This window comes from Phaenicophaeus curvirostris, unplaced genomic scaffold (genome assembly GCF_032191515.1).
Source record: "Phaenicophaeus curvirostris isolate KB17595 unplaced genomic scaffold, BPBGC_Pcur_1.0 scaffold_69, whole genome shotgun sequence".
Taxonomy (NCBI): Eukaryota; Metazoa; Chordata; class Aves; order Cuculiformes; family Cuculidae; genus Phaenicophaeus; species Phaenicophaeus curvirostris.
Genome location: NW_027206691.1, coordinates 794,950 through 809,540, shown reverse-complemented (window position 1 = coordinate 809,540; position 14,591 = coordinate 794,950). Strand labels below are relative to the sequence as shown.

The following is a 14,591-nucleotide window of genomic DNA, read 5'->3' as shown; positions in this document are numbered from 1 at the left end:
TAGGTGTTGTCTACGGTAGCCTGAAGGCTGTTTGAGTCTGGTTACAGTAAACCTCAAGCCCTGCTGTGAAAGGGGATCCGGACATAGTTTCCACTTGCTCCACAGGCCTAAGAATACTTTGTGCTGCAAAGCGGGTTTGAAAAACCACAAGTTTGCAGGGTGCCGTTATGAAACACTGGAGCAGATGGTGCGGCGGGATGAACGGCAGCCGTTCACGCGCTCTCTGGAGTGTTGATGCTGGCTGAGCACGGTGTGAAAATGGAAAGGGCTCCGCGATGGCTCTCTGTGGTTGACAGCCAGGACACGGAAGGCATAGATCACGGCTGGGTCCAGCCCCCCCAGGCGCCGGTCACGGGAGTGGGGCTCGATGTCACCGGCGGCCGTTTCCCAGGGGCCCAGCACCCGCCGGGGATGTTTCTTGGCTCGGCGCCGCTGCACCACGAAGCCAGTGAGGTTGCCAGCACCTTGCGTCCGCCACTCCAGCCGCACCTCGGTGCGCGCCCGCGTGTACCGCAGCTTGCTGATGGTGACGTTGGGGGGGGCCGGGTACCCTGCGGGGACAACGCCCGGCAAGAGCGGCTGAATCCCCCAAACCCACCTCGAGGACCACCCCCCCACCCCTGCTTCCCAGGACTCACGATCCACGCGGAGGCGGATGGGGAGGCTGGCAGTGCCTACGGCGTTGGCTGCGGTGCAGCGGTAGATCCCGCTGTCCCCCGGCCACTCGGCCTCCCAGATGGTGAGGTTGAGCCACGCTTCTCCCCGCTCCAGCTGGTACTTGGCCGACCCCGACGTCACCTCCCGCTCCCTGGGGTCGTACCAAGCCACGGTGGCTCCGAGGTCAGTGCCGCTGCCTTGCCACCGGCACGCCAACTGCGCCTCGCCGCCCTCCAGCACCGCCACCTCGCTCCTCTCCGCCTCCAGCTTGGGGACGTCTGTGCGGCGAGAGGCACGGAGCCACGGAGACCTGTGACCCCCCTGTGTCACCGTGGCCCAAGGAGGGGACGCCCGCTTCGAATCCGGCTTACCCAGCCGGAGGCGGCACTCGGCGCCGTTGGCCCGTAGCGGGTGGGCGGCCGCGCAGACAAAATCCCGGCCCCGCAAGCCGCTGTGGGTGCTCAGCACCAGGACGGCAGTGGAGGGCGAGGGGTCCCCCAGCGCAGGGTGACTGGCGGCGTCCCCCCCTCCCACCGGCACCGCAGCGTCACGTACTCGTTACCCTTGGTGACCGCCACCGCGCAGGAGGGGCCGTCGGCTGGGACCCCTGTGGGACGGAGAGGCATCAGGGCGGGGATGCCAAAGCGTCCCCCAAAAGGGTGACAGCCACCCCGGGCGACTGTGCCACGGGCACCCCCAGCTTGGGGTCGCCTGGGGTGATGAGCGCCCGGCCACGCGTCCCTCGGGGTGGCCGCGGCACAGGGTCACGGCGGCTCCACCAACCGGGGCGTCACAAAGGGTTTTTCTCCGCGGGGACACGACCCACGGGCACTCACACAGGGTGGTCCCGCACGTAGCCCCCCGTGGCAGCGCGGGGTGGGAGGCCAGGCAGGAGAAGGAGCTGCCGTTCCTGGTGGCCGCCCCTGGCTGGATGCTGGTGGCCATGGAAAGACTCGACCCCGACGCCACCTCGTCCTCATCCTCCTTCACGGGAGGCCAGGGGCCCACCCAGCGCAGCCGTGCCAGGGGGAAGCCCCCCGGCCAGCGGCACCGCAGGGCCACGTCCCGCAGGTCACCGGTGGCCAGGGCAGAGCAGGTGGGGCTGCCGGGTGGTGGATCTGCAGGAGACCATCAGAGCTGGGGGACGCCGGGCTGTTACCCTCCTCCCACATTGCCCTTCACACCTACATCCTCACCAGAAGCTGCCTTGGTCTATCTCGCCCCAGGGGCACCCGTGGGGCTGCCCCTGTTCCAGGGTTACTTACAGTAGACGGTGAGGACGGTGGTGGCCTGGGTGCGGGTTTGGAGGTGGGTATTCTCGGCCAGGCAGGTGTAGGTGCCCGCCTGGGCGCGAGTGATGGCAGAGATGGCGTAGGTCTGGCCGGTGTGGACCTGGGAGCTGTTGTGTCACAAAGGGCAAGGAAAAACAGGGTGTACTGGTGACCGTGGAAGCCCGGCAAAGGCAGTCCCAGCTGGTAGGAGAGATGCTTTTAAAAGCTGCCTTTGCCATATCACTGTCCTTTCAGTGCTGGCAACGCGTTCCCCATCCCTCCCTGGGCTCTGCTCCATGATTTTGAGGATCTGGGGAAAAGCCCTCCACATGCATACTGGAAAAGGAACCATTCCTGTTGTCACTGACTGCAAACCCAGTGCTGTCCCCAGGCAGGCGGAGCTGCGTTACCTGGCAGAAGACAACAGCCTGGCCGATGGTGACGCAGCCGTAGATGTTGCAGAGGGCTCTGTACTTCTCCTCCTGGCTCTCGCATATAAAGAAGTACTGCCTGATGTTGCTCAGGGTAAGCTCATCCTCACGCAGCTTTATCACGATGGCATTGGATACAATCCGCATGGCGAACGCTCGCACGGCTTCCTTGAAGGTGGCGGAAAACAGCAACATCTGGCAGTCCTTGGGGAGAGCCCTAGAGCAGGGAAAAAGGACTGGTCAGCCCAGAGGAGCCACAGCTGCCCAGATCTGCTCGCTCAGAGAGATAAAAGCTCATTTCAGTTGATTTTGTGTTGCCTTCAAGAGAAACCAATCCAAGGGCTGTAACTGGGCAGAGTAAAGGTAAGCGAAATAAAAGTCTTCCTGTGTGTTTCACAGATACGGTTCTACAGAAAGCCGGGTCCCTGGGCTCACCTTTCCCTGGATGCATCTTCAGCATCACAGGGACTCTCTTTTGCTGCGCATTCAGGTCCTTTGGAGACCAATTCACTCAAAGCTAAGCAAAGAGGAGGAAAGGCCAGGGAAGCAGGATGCCAGCCATCAGGACGATGGGGAAGGGGCTGGAGAACAAGGGTTACGAGGAGCAGCTGAGGGGCTTCGGGTTGTTTAGCCTGGAGAAAAGAAGGCTGAGGGGAGACCTTATAAATCACAGCTCCCTGAAAGGAGGTTGTGGTGAGGTGGGTACTGGGCTCTTCTCCCAGGGGACAGGTGACTGGAAGAAAGGAAATGGCCTAAAATTGCGCCAGAGCAGATTTAGCCTGGGTATTGGGAAAAATGTTTCCGTCAAAAGGGTTCTGGGGCGCTGGCAGAGGCTGCCCATGGAGGTGGCCGAGTCCCCATCCCTGGAGGGGTTTAAAAGCCGGGCACATGAGGTGCTCAGGGATCTGGTTTAGTAATGGACAGGGATGGTTGGACACAGTGATTTCAAAGGTCTTTTCCAATCAAGCGATTCAGACGAGCCAGACGTAGCGACTAGGGGGGTTGGAGGGAGCCAGGCAGCTCAGCACCACGTCCTCCCTCTCGCCCGCCGAGAAGACCCCCTGTTCAGGGGAGAAGGGCTCCACGCTGATGGCTGGCTCGTCGGGGCCATCTGCGGTGACATGGGGACCCTCAGTCATCGGGACATCCCCAGAGAGGGGACACAGCCACACCTGGGGCATCCTCCCTCTGGTGGGGAACCAGGCTGGGAAGTCTCCTTAGAAAACGTGCACCATGGTGGCTGTGAACATCACCGTGGTGGCCATGGACGTCCCGGGGTGGGTGGTGGGCGTGGAGGCACCATGGTGCCGTAGGGCATGGTGGCCATGGACACACCATGCTGGCCTGGTGGCTGTGGAGGTGGCACAGTGCGTGGTGACCATGGACACAGACAGGCCACGCGGTGGCTGAGGAGGTACCTCGGTGGCACTGCACGTGGTGGCCATGGCTGTACCACGGGGCCACCATGGTGGTAGGGTGCTTGGTGGTCACAGCCACATCATAGTAGCCAGGTGGCTGGATGCTTGGTCGCCATGGCCAGGCCATGGTGGCATCTCCAGCCCTGAGGATGCCCTCACAGCCCCCCGGGAAGGTGAGGCCACTCACAGATGATGTCCAGGTAGACGGGCTCGCTGGTGCAGTTGTTGACTTGGTTGCGCACGGTGCAGGCGTACCAGCCCGCGTGGCTCCGGTTGGCGGGCGTCAGGCGCAGCTCTGCCCCGGAGCCCCCCATCCCCATGGGGGACGGCAGGGGACCCCCCCGGGGCTCCCGGTGCTGCCAGGAGAAGCTCAGCGGCTTGGTCCCCTCCCGCACAGAGCACGTCAGGGCCACCGTCGCCCCCTCCGCCGCCACTGCCGCCGTCGGCCGCACAAAGGGCTTGGAGACGGGCACTGGGGGCACCAAGCCGTGAGCAGCCCCATCCCCCGGGCCCCCCACGAGCCCCCAGGGCCCCCAACAGGGGGCATCTTTCCAGCCCAGACCGTGTATTGGCTAGTGATGTGCTATGGCAGCAAGCAGGATGGCTAGTGAGAATGTCTATGGGCTAATGAGGGGGTGTCCTGGCTGTGGGCGTGGGGAGTAGCTAGAGCAGCCACAGACAGGCTAATGTGACCGCTTAGGGGCTACTGGGATGCGGGATTGGCCAGGGCAAGGAGATGGTGCTGGCTAGCAGGACGCTACGATGGCTAGTGGGGTGCTTTGCCGGGCAGCAAGGCTCTGCTTTGGCTTATGGGGCCCTTCGCTGGCTAATGGTGAGCTACTTCAGCTAGTGGAATGCTATGTCGGCTAGTGTGCTGCCGTGTTGGCTAGCCCAGTGCTACGTTGGCTTGTGGGGTGCTATGTTGGCTAGTGTGATGCTGTTGGCTAGCACAGCACTACGTTGGCTCGTGGGGTGCCACGTTGGCTAATGGGGTGCTTTCCTGCTTAGTGGAGTGTTGCACTGGCTGCAGGCCGCTGTGTTGGCTAGCAGAGCTCTACACTGGCTAGTGGCGCGCTTCAGTGAGTAGTGGGGCCCTTCAGTGGCTACTGAGCTCTTCATTGGCCAGGAGCATGCTACACTGGCCAGTGGAAGACTCCCATGGGCTAGCAGGCTCTTCAGTGGCCAGCAGCACACACTGCTGGCCTGTGAAAGACTCTAGGGCTCACGGGCAAGCGCAGGGATCCCCGGGAACGCGACGGTGGCCATCGGCCAGTGCTTACCCAAGACGCGCAAGAGGACAGCGGCGTAGCCAACGTGGAGTCGCCCACGCTCCGGGAAGAGCCCCTGGCAGAGGAATCGCCCCTGGGCGGCCGCCCGCAGCTCCCGCAGCTCCAGCGTCCCGTTGCGCAGGGTCACCCTGCCCAGCGTCCCCGCGCCGGGGGCCACTGCCACCTCTCTGCCTGAGCCCACGGCCACTGCCCGCGGCGGCCCTGAGCCCTCCGGCTCCGCCACGAAACTCCAGAAGACGACAGCCGGCGGTGCCGCCGCCACACGCCCGCAGCTCAGCTCCACCGCACGGCCCTGAACCCCCGTCACTGCCCACTCCTCGTAGCCCGCCTCTCCGGCCGCCAGCGGCTGCCCTGCCGGGGGGCAGCGGGGTCAGGGCCCGCTTGCGCCCAGGCAGCCGGGGCTCGGGGGCTCTGCTCACCCCCTGCCAGCACCGGCAGCAGCCACAGCGCCCACGGTCCCCTCCAGTGCGGCGCTGCCCAGCCTCGTGCCATGGCGCCATGTCCAGCAGCGCGGAGCGATGGCGAAGCAGGGCTGCGCTCTCCGCGCCAACCTCGTCTCTGGTTTCCCCTGGGGAATTAAGCCCTGCCCTGATTAACCGTTAATTATTTATCAGCCTGCTCGTGCGGGCTGGAAGGAACCTGGTGCTGCCACCGGCCTCGGTCCCTGCAATCTCAGGGCTGAGGACAGGCGCGCTCGCTCAAGGAGCGGCAGCATTGCCTCCATCCCCCAGGGGTGGGGGTTGATCCCTGTCCCACACTCACCCCCCCAGCCTCTGTTTTATGGCCAAAGGAAGGGAAAATAGGCTCCCACAGCCCCGTGGCGGAGCATGCGGGGTCTGGGAGCTGGGGAAGCCGGGCGGCAAGCGGGGTTTGATATTTCATCTCCCTCTCCACAGCAGCCCCAGCCCATAAAACATTCATGGGGGCAGCCAGGCTGTAACACAACGCAGGGGGAGCGCCCCAACCAGAGGGGTCTGCGGGCCAGATCCCACCCCCAGAGCCTGTGTCCACTGAGGAAGGGGCTCAGCCGGAGCAAACCAAGAGTGTGAGGCTGCCTGCAAAGAGGTTTGGGGATCGAACGCCCACTGTGGGGTAAAGCCGGGCCGGGGGGCTACAGAGCCAGCTGAGGCTTTGCTCCCCGAGCTGCTGCCAGACGGCTCCGGGCACAGTTTCTGCCTGGACAGGTCAGGTTTGTAAAGCAACTGGGAAAGCTGAAGCAAGGGGAGCAGGGGATGTTGGTGGCTAAGGACACAACCGTCAACACTTGGAGCCAATAAAAACACGTCTGCACTGAGCGTAGGGATAAATTCCAAATTCCTGTTGCACAGGAGGAACACCACCACCCTAGCAAGGATTTAATTCCATTCTGTTAGAGACAGGCTTGGTGACAGCGAAGGGACAACCCCTGACCCCTGCCCAGCAGCCCACGAGCTCCCGGCTCTTCCAGTCCCCAAACTGCTCCACTCGGGCTCCGCGACAGCAGCTCCTGCCGCCACCTACCGAGAGCCCGTCATTCCGTTTTCTAACAACTCCGCTTTTCTCCCCATTCTTTCTTTCTGAGCTTTTTCTCCAGGTTTTTGTGGCAGAAAGGTACCTGTCGCTGCTGCCTGGAGACAAGCAGCGGAGTTCTGGAGCCAGCTCCTGCTGCTTCCCCGTTTCCTGACCACTCTGAGCGCATCCAGAGGTGCCGCTGAGGAGCATCACCCCAAGCCGAGCGCCATGGGGATTCCTCCCACCCTGCAGAGCCAGGGCTCTGAAAACCTCGGCCACAGAACCAGAACAAAACCAGGGACAAGAACCGCTGGGGCTGAGGGCTCCCCTGCCTCCTCCCAGCATCCCAACAAAGCCAAACTATGTGGGGAAACTCTTAAGAGAACTGGAACATCTTCCCCTGTAACTTTTCCTTCTGTTCCTGAACCAAAACTGGGACGGGGGGGCAGCACACCCCTGGTCCTCACTCAGTTTTCCAGCCTCTCGAGCTCATCCATGTCATCTGGGTCCAGCTCCTTGATCTTGGTCTCTGTAGGAAGGAAACAAAAATTGCCAGTGTTGGGCACGAGCTGGTAAAACCAAAGCCCGGCCGCCGGTGAGCTGGCATTTGTGCCGCTTGCGTGCACAGGCATGGGTGGGAACGCTCCTGTGTGGGTGGGATTTCCAGTCCACGGCCCTCAAGCAACAGCCAAGGAAACTGGGAGAAGGCACAGTGCCAAGTGAGGGAGTGCAGTGGCCTGGACTCTGAAAGCAAGAAGTGCCCCAAACCAGAAGCAGCGTGTCCGAGAGAGGAGCCCTAAGCCAGAAGCACCTTGTCCGAAAGTGAGAGGTCCCAAGCCAGAAGCAGCATGTCCCAATCGGTTTCCAAAGCCGCTCCCACCCTCTCCTCCCACCTCCAAACCGATGCAGGACAGGGGAGGTTCAGGGGAGGACAGGGCCTGTGAAGGCCCTGGCAAGTCACACACAAAATCTCAGGCTACTGAACAAACGGCCCAGTGGCCAGCTGGACACACAGTGCTGGGTGGGGAGAACGGGCTGAGGGGCTGGATCAAAGCGTCACAGTGACTGCGGTCACATCAGGCTGGCGACCAGTCCCTAGTGGCATTCCGCGGGGTTCATCCCAGGGCCAGCGCTCCTCAGCATTCTCAGAAATTACCTGGATGCGGGACTGGAAGGTTTAATAACTCAGTTTGGGGATGTCATGGAAGTGGGTGAGCTGCTGACACCCCAGAGAGCAGAGAGGCCCCGCAGAGGGATCGGACAAACGGGAGAGATGGGCAATCACGACCGCAGGGAGTTTAACTGGGGCGAGGGCCTTGTTCTGCCCCTGGGACACGGATGGACGGACAGCCCGGGGAGCGCGAGGCTGGAGAGCAGCCCTGCAGAAAGGGATCAGGGGGTTCTGGTCCATGGCAAGTCGGCCACGAGGTAGCAGTGACCTGGCAGCCAACCACGTCCTGGGTGCATCCAGCACGGCATCGCTCGCCAAGCGAGGGAGGGGATTGTCCCGCTCTGCTCCGCACTGGGGCCCCACCTTGAGCACCGGGGACAGTTTGGGAGCCACAGGATAAAAAGGATCTAAAGCTGCTGGAGTGTCCAGAGGAGGGCACAGAGTTTAAGAGTTTAGAGGGGAAGTGTATGAGAAGTGGCTGAAGTCCCTTGGTCTGATCAGCCTGGAAAAGATGAGACTGAAGAGAAACCTCATCGCGCTATGCAGCTTCCTCAATGGGGAGGAGGAGGAGCAGGCACTGAGCTCTTCCCTCTGGACATGAGGGCATGGCATGAAGATGCCAGGGCAGGGTTAGGTTGGACATTGGGAAAAGGTTCTTCCCCCAGAGGGTGGTGGAGCGCAGGAACAGCTCCCAGGGAAGCAGTCCCAAGGCTGACAATATTCCAGAAGTGTTTGGCCAACGCCCCCAGCCCCACAGTGTGAATTGTGGGGTTGTCCTGTGCAGGGACAGGAGTTGGACTTGATGAGACTTGGGGGTCCCCTCCCACTAAGGACATTCTGTGATTCTGTTTCTCTGAAAACGTCTGCTATGGATAAAAACCCCCTCAAAGGGCAAGGGGGACAGAAGGGAGGCTCCACCTGGTGCCTGTGCCGAGTAAGACACGCCCAGGGAGAAGAGCAGCCCAATAAGGTCCCTTTGCAGATGGGAAATGAGCTGAAGGGAGATCACCAGTCCCAGAACCTATCCCAGCGAGGCAGATACATGTGAATGCTTACGGAAATACTCCTCTATCTTGTGCACAAGCCCCACGTTACAGCTTTCCACCATGCTGAAGGCGATGCCCTTCTTCCCAAAGCGTCCAGTTCGCCCGATGCGGTGGAGATAGGTCTCAAAATCTGGCTCGTTTCTTCTCCGAGAGGTGGGGAGGCTGAAGTTCACCACGATGGTGACTTGCTGCACATCGATCCCTGAGAAACAGTGAGATCAGGGCTGCGGGAAAGGCTCCCTGGGCCCAACATATCCCGTAGGATCCCTGCCTTAAGCCATGCTGCCACCAGAAGCAGCAGATGCCAGGAGGTGTGTTTCACCCCCTTCGGAATTGCAAGGGGCACTGGGTTTTCCAGAGGTACCTCTGGCGCAGACATTGGTGACAATGAGGACCTTCTCCTTTCCTTCGCGGAAGCGCTGGATGATGTTGGCCCGCTGCGGCACCGTCAGCTCCGCTGTCAGCATCGCCACTTGGTGCCCGTCCTGGCTCATCTCCGCCGCCAGCCAGCTCGCACTCCTCCGAGTCTGAGGTGTGGCGAGAGGCAGGCTGAGGTTCCGCAGCAGCCCTCCCACCGCTCTGCTCCCTCCCAGCCAACCCTTCACTGCTATTTCCCCCTGTTTTGAGTCTCCTGCTCCTTTCGAGGGACCTCCTGGTGCTTTTTAACACCGCAAAACAAGATCAAAACAATGAAAACAAGCAGGAAGCTTCTGTCACAAAGGGCAAGGAAAAACAGGGTGTACTGGTGACCGTGGAAGCCCGGCAAAGGCAGTCCCAGCTGGTAGGAGAGATGCTTTTAAAAGCTGCCTTTGCCATATCACTGTCCTTTCAGTGCTGGCAACGCGTTCCCCATCCCTCCCTGGGCTCTGCTCCATGATTTTGAGGATCTGGGGAAAAGCCCTCCACATGCATACTGGAAAAGGAACCATTCCTGTTGTCACTGACTGCAAACCCAGTGCTGTCCCCAGGCAGGCGGAGCTGCGTTACCTGGCAGAAGACAACAGCCTGGCCGATGGTGACGCAGCCGTAGATGTTGCAGAGGGCTCTGTACTTCTCCTCCTGGCTCTCGCATATAAAGAAGTACTGCCTGATGTTGCTCAGGGTAAGCTCATCCTCACGCAGCTTTATCACGATGGCATTGGATACAATCCGCATGGCGAACGCTCGCACGGCTTCCTTGAAGGTGGCGGAAAACAGCAACATCTGGCAGTCCTTGGGGAGAGCCCTGGAGCAGGGAAAAAGGACTGGTCAGCCCAGAGGAGCCACAGCTGCCCAGATCTGCTCGCTCAGAGAGATAAAAGCTCATTTCAGTTGATTTTGTGTTGCCTTCAAGAGAAACCAATCCAAGGGCTGTAACTGGGCAGAGTAAAGGTAAGCGAAATAAAAGTCTTCCTGTGTGTTTCACAGATACGGTTTTACAGAAAGCCGGGTCCCTGGGCTCACCTTTCCCTGGATGCATCTTCAGCATCACAGGGACTCTCTTTTGCTGCGCATTCAGGTCCTTTGGAGACCAATTCACTCAAAGCTAAGCAAAGAGGGGGAAAGGCCAGGGAAGCAGGATGCCAGCCATCAGGACGATGGGGAAGGGGCTGGAGAACAAGGGTTACGAGGAGCAGCTGAGGGGCTTCGGGTTGTTTAGCCTGGAGAAAAGAAGGCTGAGGGGAGACCTTATAAATCACAGCTCCCTGAAAGGAGGTTGTGGTGAGGTGGGTACTGGGCTCTTCTCCCAGGGGACAGGTGACTGGAAGAAAGGAAATGGCCTAAAATTGCGCCAGAGCAGATTTAGCCTGGGTATTGGGAAAAATGTTTCCGTCAAAAGGGTTCTGGGGCGCTGGCAGAGGCTGCCCATGGAGGTGGCCGAGTCCCCATCCCTGGAGGGGTTTAAAAGCCGGGCACATGAGGTGCTCAGGGATCTGGTTTAGTAATGGACAGGGATGGTTGGACACAGTGATTTCAAAGGTCTTTTCCAATCAAGCGATTCTATGATCACTCACTTCTGAATGCGAATGCTCTGGCAGGAGAGGCCCTGCATGTCGATCATGATGTCAGCTTCATCCAGCACGAACACCTTGATCTTCTTCACGTCTACGAGGCCACGTTTGAAACACCAGTCCAGCATTGTCCCTGGCGTCCCGATGACGATTTGCTCCTCCAGCGCCACGCCCTGAGGAACTGCCAGAGCAGGAAATGGCAGCCCACCACCTCCAACCAACACCAGCGCATTTTTCACTTGTTCATCTCAGATTCTGGCCTTTGAGGGGGGCCATCGCAAAGTGGAGCTGGAGGTTTTAACCACAATCAGGGCTGACGCTTCCCTACAGCCTTGGGGAGGTAGAAACCAGCCCCACGTGTGCAGGGGGCACTCTGAAAGCAGCCAGCAATCGCAAAATAGACTCCTTAGCAGGAGCGGGGAATACAGACAGAGTTTTACTGGCTGCACGGAGGTCTGTGCAGCTTCTGGTAGCTCAAGGTTCCGAGAAGATCCCTGTACTCACAGGACACTTCCATGATCGTGCTTGGCAGGACCGGACTCACCTCTGTTTCCTTGGACAGCATAGGCAACCTTGATGTCGGCGCAGAACTTCCCGATGGTCTCAACCACATTCCCAGTCTGCAGGGCCAGCTCGTAGGTGGGAGCCAAGCAGAGGCACTTTGAGGGAGAGAACTGTCAGGCAAGAAACGCCTCGTCGGAAAGCCGAGGGTGCTCCCAGGACAGGGAACACCAGGCAGACGACAAGGGATTTTGACAGGGCAGGAAGAGCACGAGAAGATCCCAGGCTGCTCAAGTCACTCCAGAGCACAGGGGAAGCTGAGGAGCTGGGAACACAGCACAGCTAAAGGGGTGTGTGGGCAGAAAGAAGTCACCGTAGCTGCTTTTGAGGGAATATGTCTCTGGAAGCTCGGTGACACTGGTTTCCGCATCCAGATTTAAAGCAAGTGTTTAAATCACCCCCTGTACTTGAGATGAGAGACTTTAAATCGCAGCTGGCAGAGTTGATTCTGTGGGCAGAGGTGACCAGGGCTCGTGGGGCTGCTGGAGCCACCAGAAAGCCAGCACCTCTGCGCCTGATTTTCAGCGTTTAAATTCCAGGCTCTCTAAAGCCTGGCTTAATCCACTGCCAGCAAGTGTGAGCACCTGCCTCGGGCGGGCACCACCTCCCTTCTGCCCTTCCTGCTGCTGCGAATGCCCTGGGGCTTCACTATCCCCTCCAGCAGACGGGATCACAGAGGGACAGGGACACAAACCAGAGCTCTGCCCTTAACAGCACCTCACGGGCTCCAGCAAAGCCCTCCTGCCTCAGCTCTCCCTCTCCTGTGTTACCTGCGGGTATTTCTCGGCGGCACTAACTCTGCTCAACATGGCCAAGACAAAAGCTGCTGTTTTCCCTGTCCCTGACTGGCTCTGGGCAATCAGATTTTGGGGCCTGCAAGGCAAAGACTGCTTAGTGGTGCACAAGGGGCGGGTGTCACGAGGCTGGGGATGCCTCGAGGAACCCAGGGCCCACCAACGCAGCGTGGCTACTCACGGATACGCCAGCATGATGGGCAGAGCCTGCTCCTGGATCTTGGATGGCCGGTTGAAGCCTGCCATGTAAATCCCCTGCAAAAGCTCCTCCTTCCTGTAAGACAGAGGATAGGACGGCGTGTCAGGAGTGGAGGCGGCTGCTCGCCTGCTGTACGCGCCTGACCCGCCATGACTTACAGGGGCAGCTGCTCAAAGGATTTGATGGAACAGAGCGGGGAGCTGGGGTCCTGCTGCAGGATCTCCACTTTCTGACTCGACTCCACCAGGGACATACGGATCAGCTTGTTCAGCAGGGAGGATTCTGCCGGGTGCTCTGGAAAGGAAGGAACCAGTGAGGAAGAAGAGCACCCATTTCCCCTTCCTCTTCCTTCTTCCCTTCTCTCCCTCTCCAATTCTCACACAGAATCATAGAATCACTTGGTTGGAAAAGACCTTTGGGATCATCAATCCCAACCCTCCCAGTCCTCTACTGAACCATCCCTGTGCACCTCATCTGTCTGGCTTTTAAATCCACCAGAGATGGTGACCCTACCACCTCCCTGAGCAGCATCTGCCAGCTCCTGAGAACCCTTTCAGTGATGAATTTTTTCCTGATGCCCAGCCTAAACCTGCCCTGGTGCAACTTGAGGCCATTTCCTCTCATCCCACCACCTGTCACTGGGGAGACGAGCCCAGGATCCACCTCACTACAACCTCCTATCCAGGAGCTGCAGAGAACAATGAAATCTCTCCTCAGTCTCCGCTTCTCCAGATTCAACAGCTCCAGGTCCCTCAGCTCCTCCTGTTCTCCAGACCCTTCCCCAGACACACTCCAGCCCCTCAATGTCCTTCTCGGGTCCAAAACGGAACCCAGGATTTGAGGTGCAGACTCACCAGCACCGAGTCCAGGGGGACGATCCCTGCCCTGCTCCTGCTGGCCACCCCATGGCCGATCCAAGCCAGGATGCTGGTGGCCTTCTTGGCCACCTGGGCCACTGCTGGCTCATGTTCAGCCGCTGTCAGCCAACACTCCCAGGTCCTTTTCCATGGGGCAGCGTTCCAGCCACTCATCCCCAAGCCTGGAGCTGCACAGGGTTGTTGTATCCCAAGTGCAGGATCCAGCGCTTGGCCTTGTTGAACCTCATCCCATTGGTCTCAGCCCATGGATCCAGCCTAGCCAGGTCCCTCTGCAGAGCCTCCCTGCCCTCAAGCAGACTGACCCTTCCTCCCAAGCTGGTGTCACAGAATGGTTTGAGTTGGAAGGGACTTAAAGATCACGTCATTCCAGCCCCCTTGTCATGGGCAGCGACACCTCCCTCTGCATCAGGGGGCTCCAAGCCCCATCCAACCTGGCCTTGAACACTTCAAGGAATGGGGCAGCCATAACTTAGACGGACAACCTGGGCCAGGGCCTCCCCACCCTCAGCATGAAGAATTTCCTCTTCATGTCTAATCTAAATCTTCCCCCTTCCAATTTAAAGCCATTGTCCCTTGTCCTACCCCTGCCCTCCCTGATCAAGAGCCCCTCCCCACCTTTCCTGGAGCCCCTTTCAGCACTGGAAGCTGTTCTAAGGTCTCACTGGAGCCTTCTCCAGGCTTAACAACCTCAGGTTTCTCAGCCCATCCTCATAGCAGAGGCGCTCCAGTTCTTGGATCATCTCTGTGGCCACCTCTGGACTTGCTCCAACAGCTCCATGTCTTTCCTGTGCTGAGGACTCCAGAACTGGACGCAGAGCTCCAGGTTGGGTCTCACCAGAGCAGAGCAGAGCAGAGCAGAGGGGCACAATCCCCTCCCTGGCCCGGCTGGTCCCACAGCTTTGGATGCAGCCCAGGGCACGGTTGGTTTCGGGGCTGTGAGTGCACGTTGCCGGCTCATGTGGATCTTCTCCTCCCCCAGCACCCCAAGTCCCTGTCCTCAGGGCTGCTCCAACCACATCATCCCCCAGCCTCTGCTGAAACTGAAGGTGCCAGCACAGCTCTACTGAAACTGAAGTGCCAGACAGCACAGTCGCGGCCACACCCGCTGCCAGAGGCCGCGCTGAGCCCGGCCCGCACTGCCCCCCTCACCTCTCCTCTGCTCCTCCTCCTCCTCCTCCGGCTCCTCCCGCCATCCCCGCCGGTGCTGGGGGCGCTGCGGGGACAGAGCGGAGCGTTACGAGGCGGGGGGCGGGGGCGGCTCGGGGCGGGGACAGGATCAAGGGATCACGGGCCGCCGCGCACCTCCCACCACCCGCCTCGCTCCGCCGCCATCGCCCCGCGACCCCGAGCGGCCCGGTCGGGGCGGTCACTTCCGGTCGGGAGGTCACTTCCGG

At 60.1% G+C, this 14,591-nt stretch overlaps 2 protein-coding genes across 3 annotated transcripts; both read right to left on the bottom strand.

Annotated features, from left to right (window-relative positions):
• Nucleotides 1-165: 165 nt before the first annotated feature.
• Nucleotides 166-6,767, bottom strand: LOC138734224 (V-set and immunoglobulin domain-containing protein 10-like 2). The gene is given in 11 exon segments (XM_069881798.1): nt 166-551; nt 639-935; nt 1,029-1,154; nt 1,157-1,264; nt 1,494-1,775; nt 1,923-2,065; nt 3,338-3,470; nt 3,965-4,324; nt 5,058-5,417; nt 5,499-5,634; nt 6,567-6,767. Coding segments are annotated over 11 exon segments (2,532 nt in total).
• Nucleotides 6,370-14,541, bottom strand: LOC138734179 (ATP-dependent RNA helicase DDX25-like). 2 transcript variants are annotated; one of them, XM_069881752.1, is made up of 11 exons: nt 14,500-14,541; nt 14,347-14,410; nt 12,478-12,613; nt 12,302-12,394; nt 12,097-12,199; nt 11,310-11,439; nt 10,769-10,946; nt 9,762-9,999; nt 9,139-9,301; nt 8,785-8,976; nt 6,370-7,086 (listed from the first exon to the last, which is right to left on the bottom strand). In XM_069881752.1, the coding sequence occupies exons 1-11, from the start codon at nt 14,527-14,529 to the stop codon at nt 7,025-7,027; spliced, it is 1,389 nt and encodes a 462-aa protein (XP_069737853.1). In that variant the 5' UTR covers nt 14,530-14,541; the 3' UTR covers nt 6,370-7,024. The 2 variants fall into 2 exon arrangements, with proteins under 2 accessions (XP_069737853.1, XP_069737854.1); XM_069881753.1 differs by having other exon boundaries at nt 11,310-11,424.
• Between the last annotated feature and the right edge of the window lie 50 nt (nt 14,542-14,591).

Bases quoted from the DNA above. Each gene is read 5' to 3' on its own strand.
- LOC138734179 (XM_069881752.1), bottom strand. From the start codon at position 14,529: ATGGCGGCGGAGCGAGGCGGGTGGTGGGAG. The intron at 11,440-12,096 runs GTAACACAGGAG...CTTGCCTGACAG, and splicing joins CCGCCGAGAAATACCCGCAG to TTCTCTCCCTCAAAGTGCCT. The intron at 9,302-9,761 runs GTAACGCAGCTC...GCCACACCTCAG, and splicing joins AGGCTGTTGTCTTCTGCCAG to ACTCGGAGGAGTGCGAGCTG.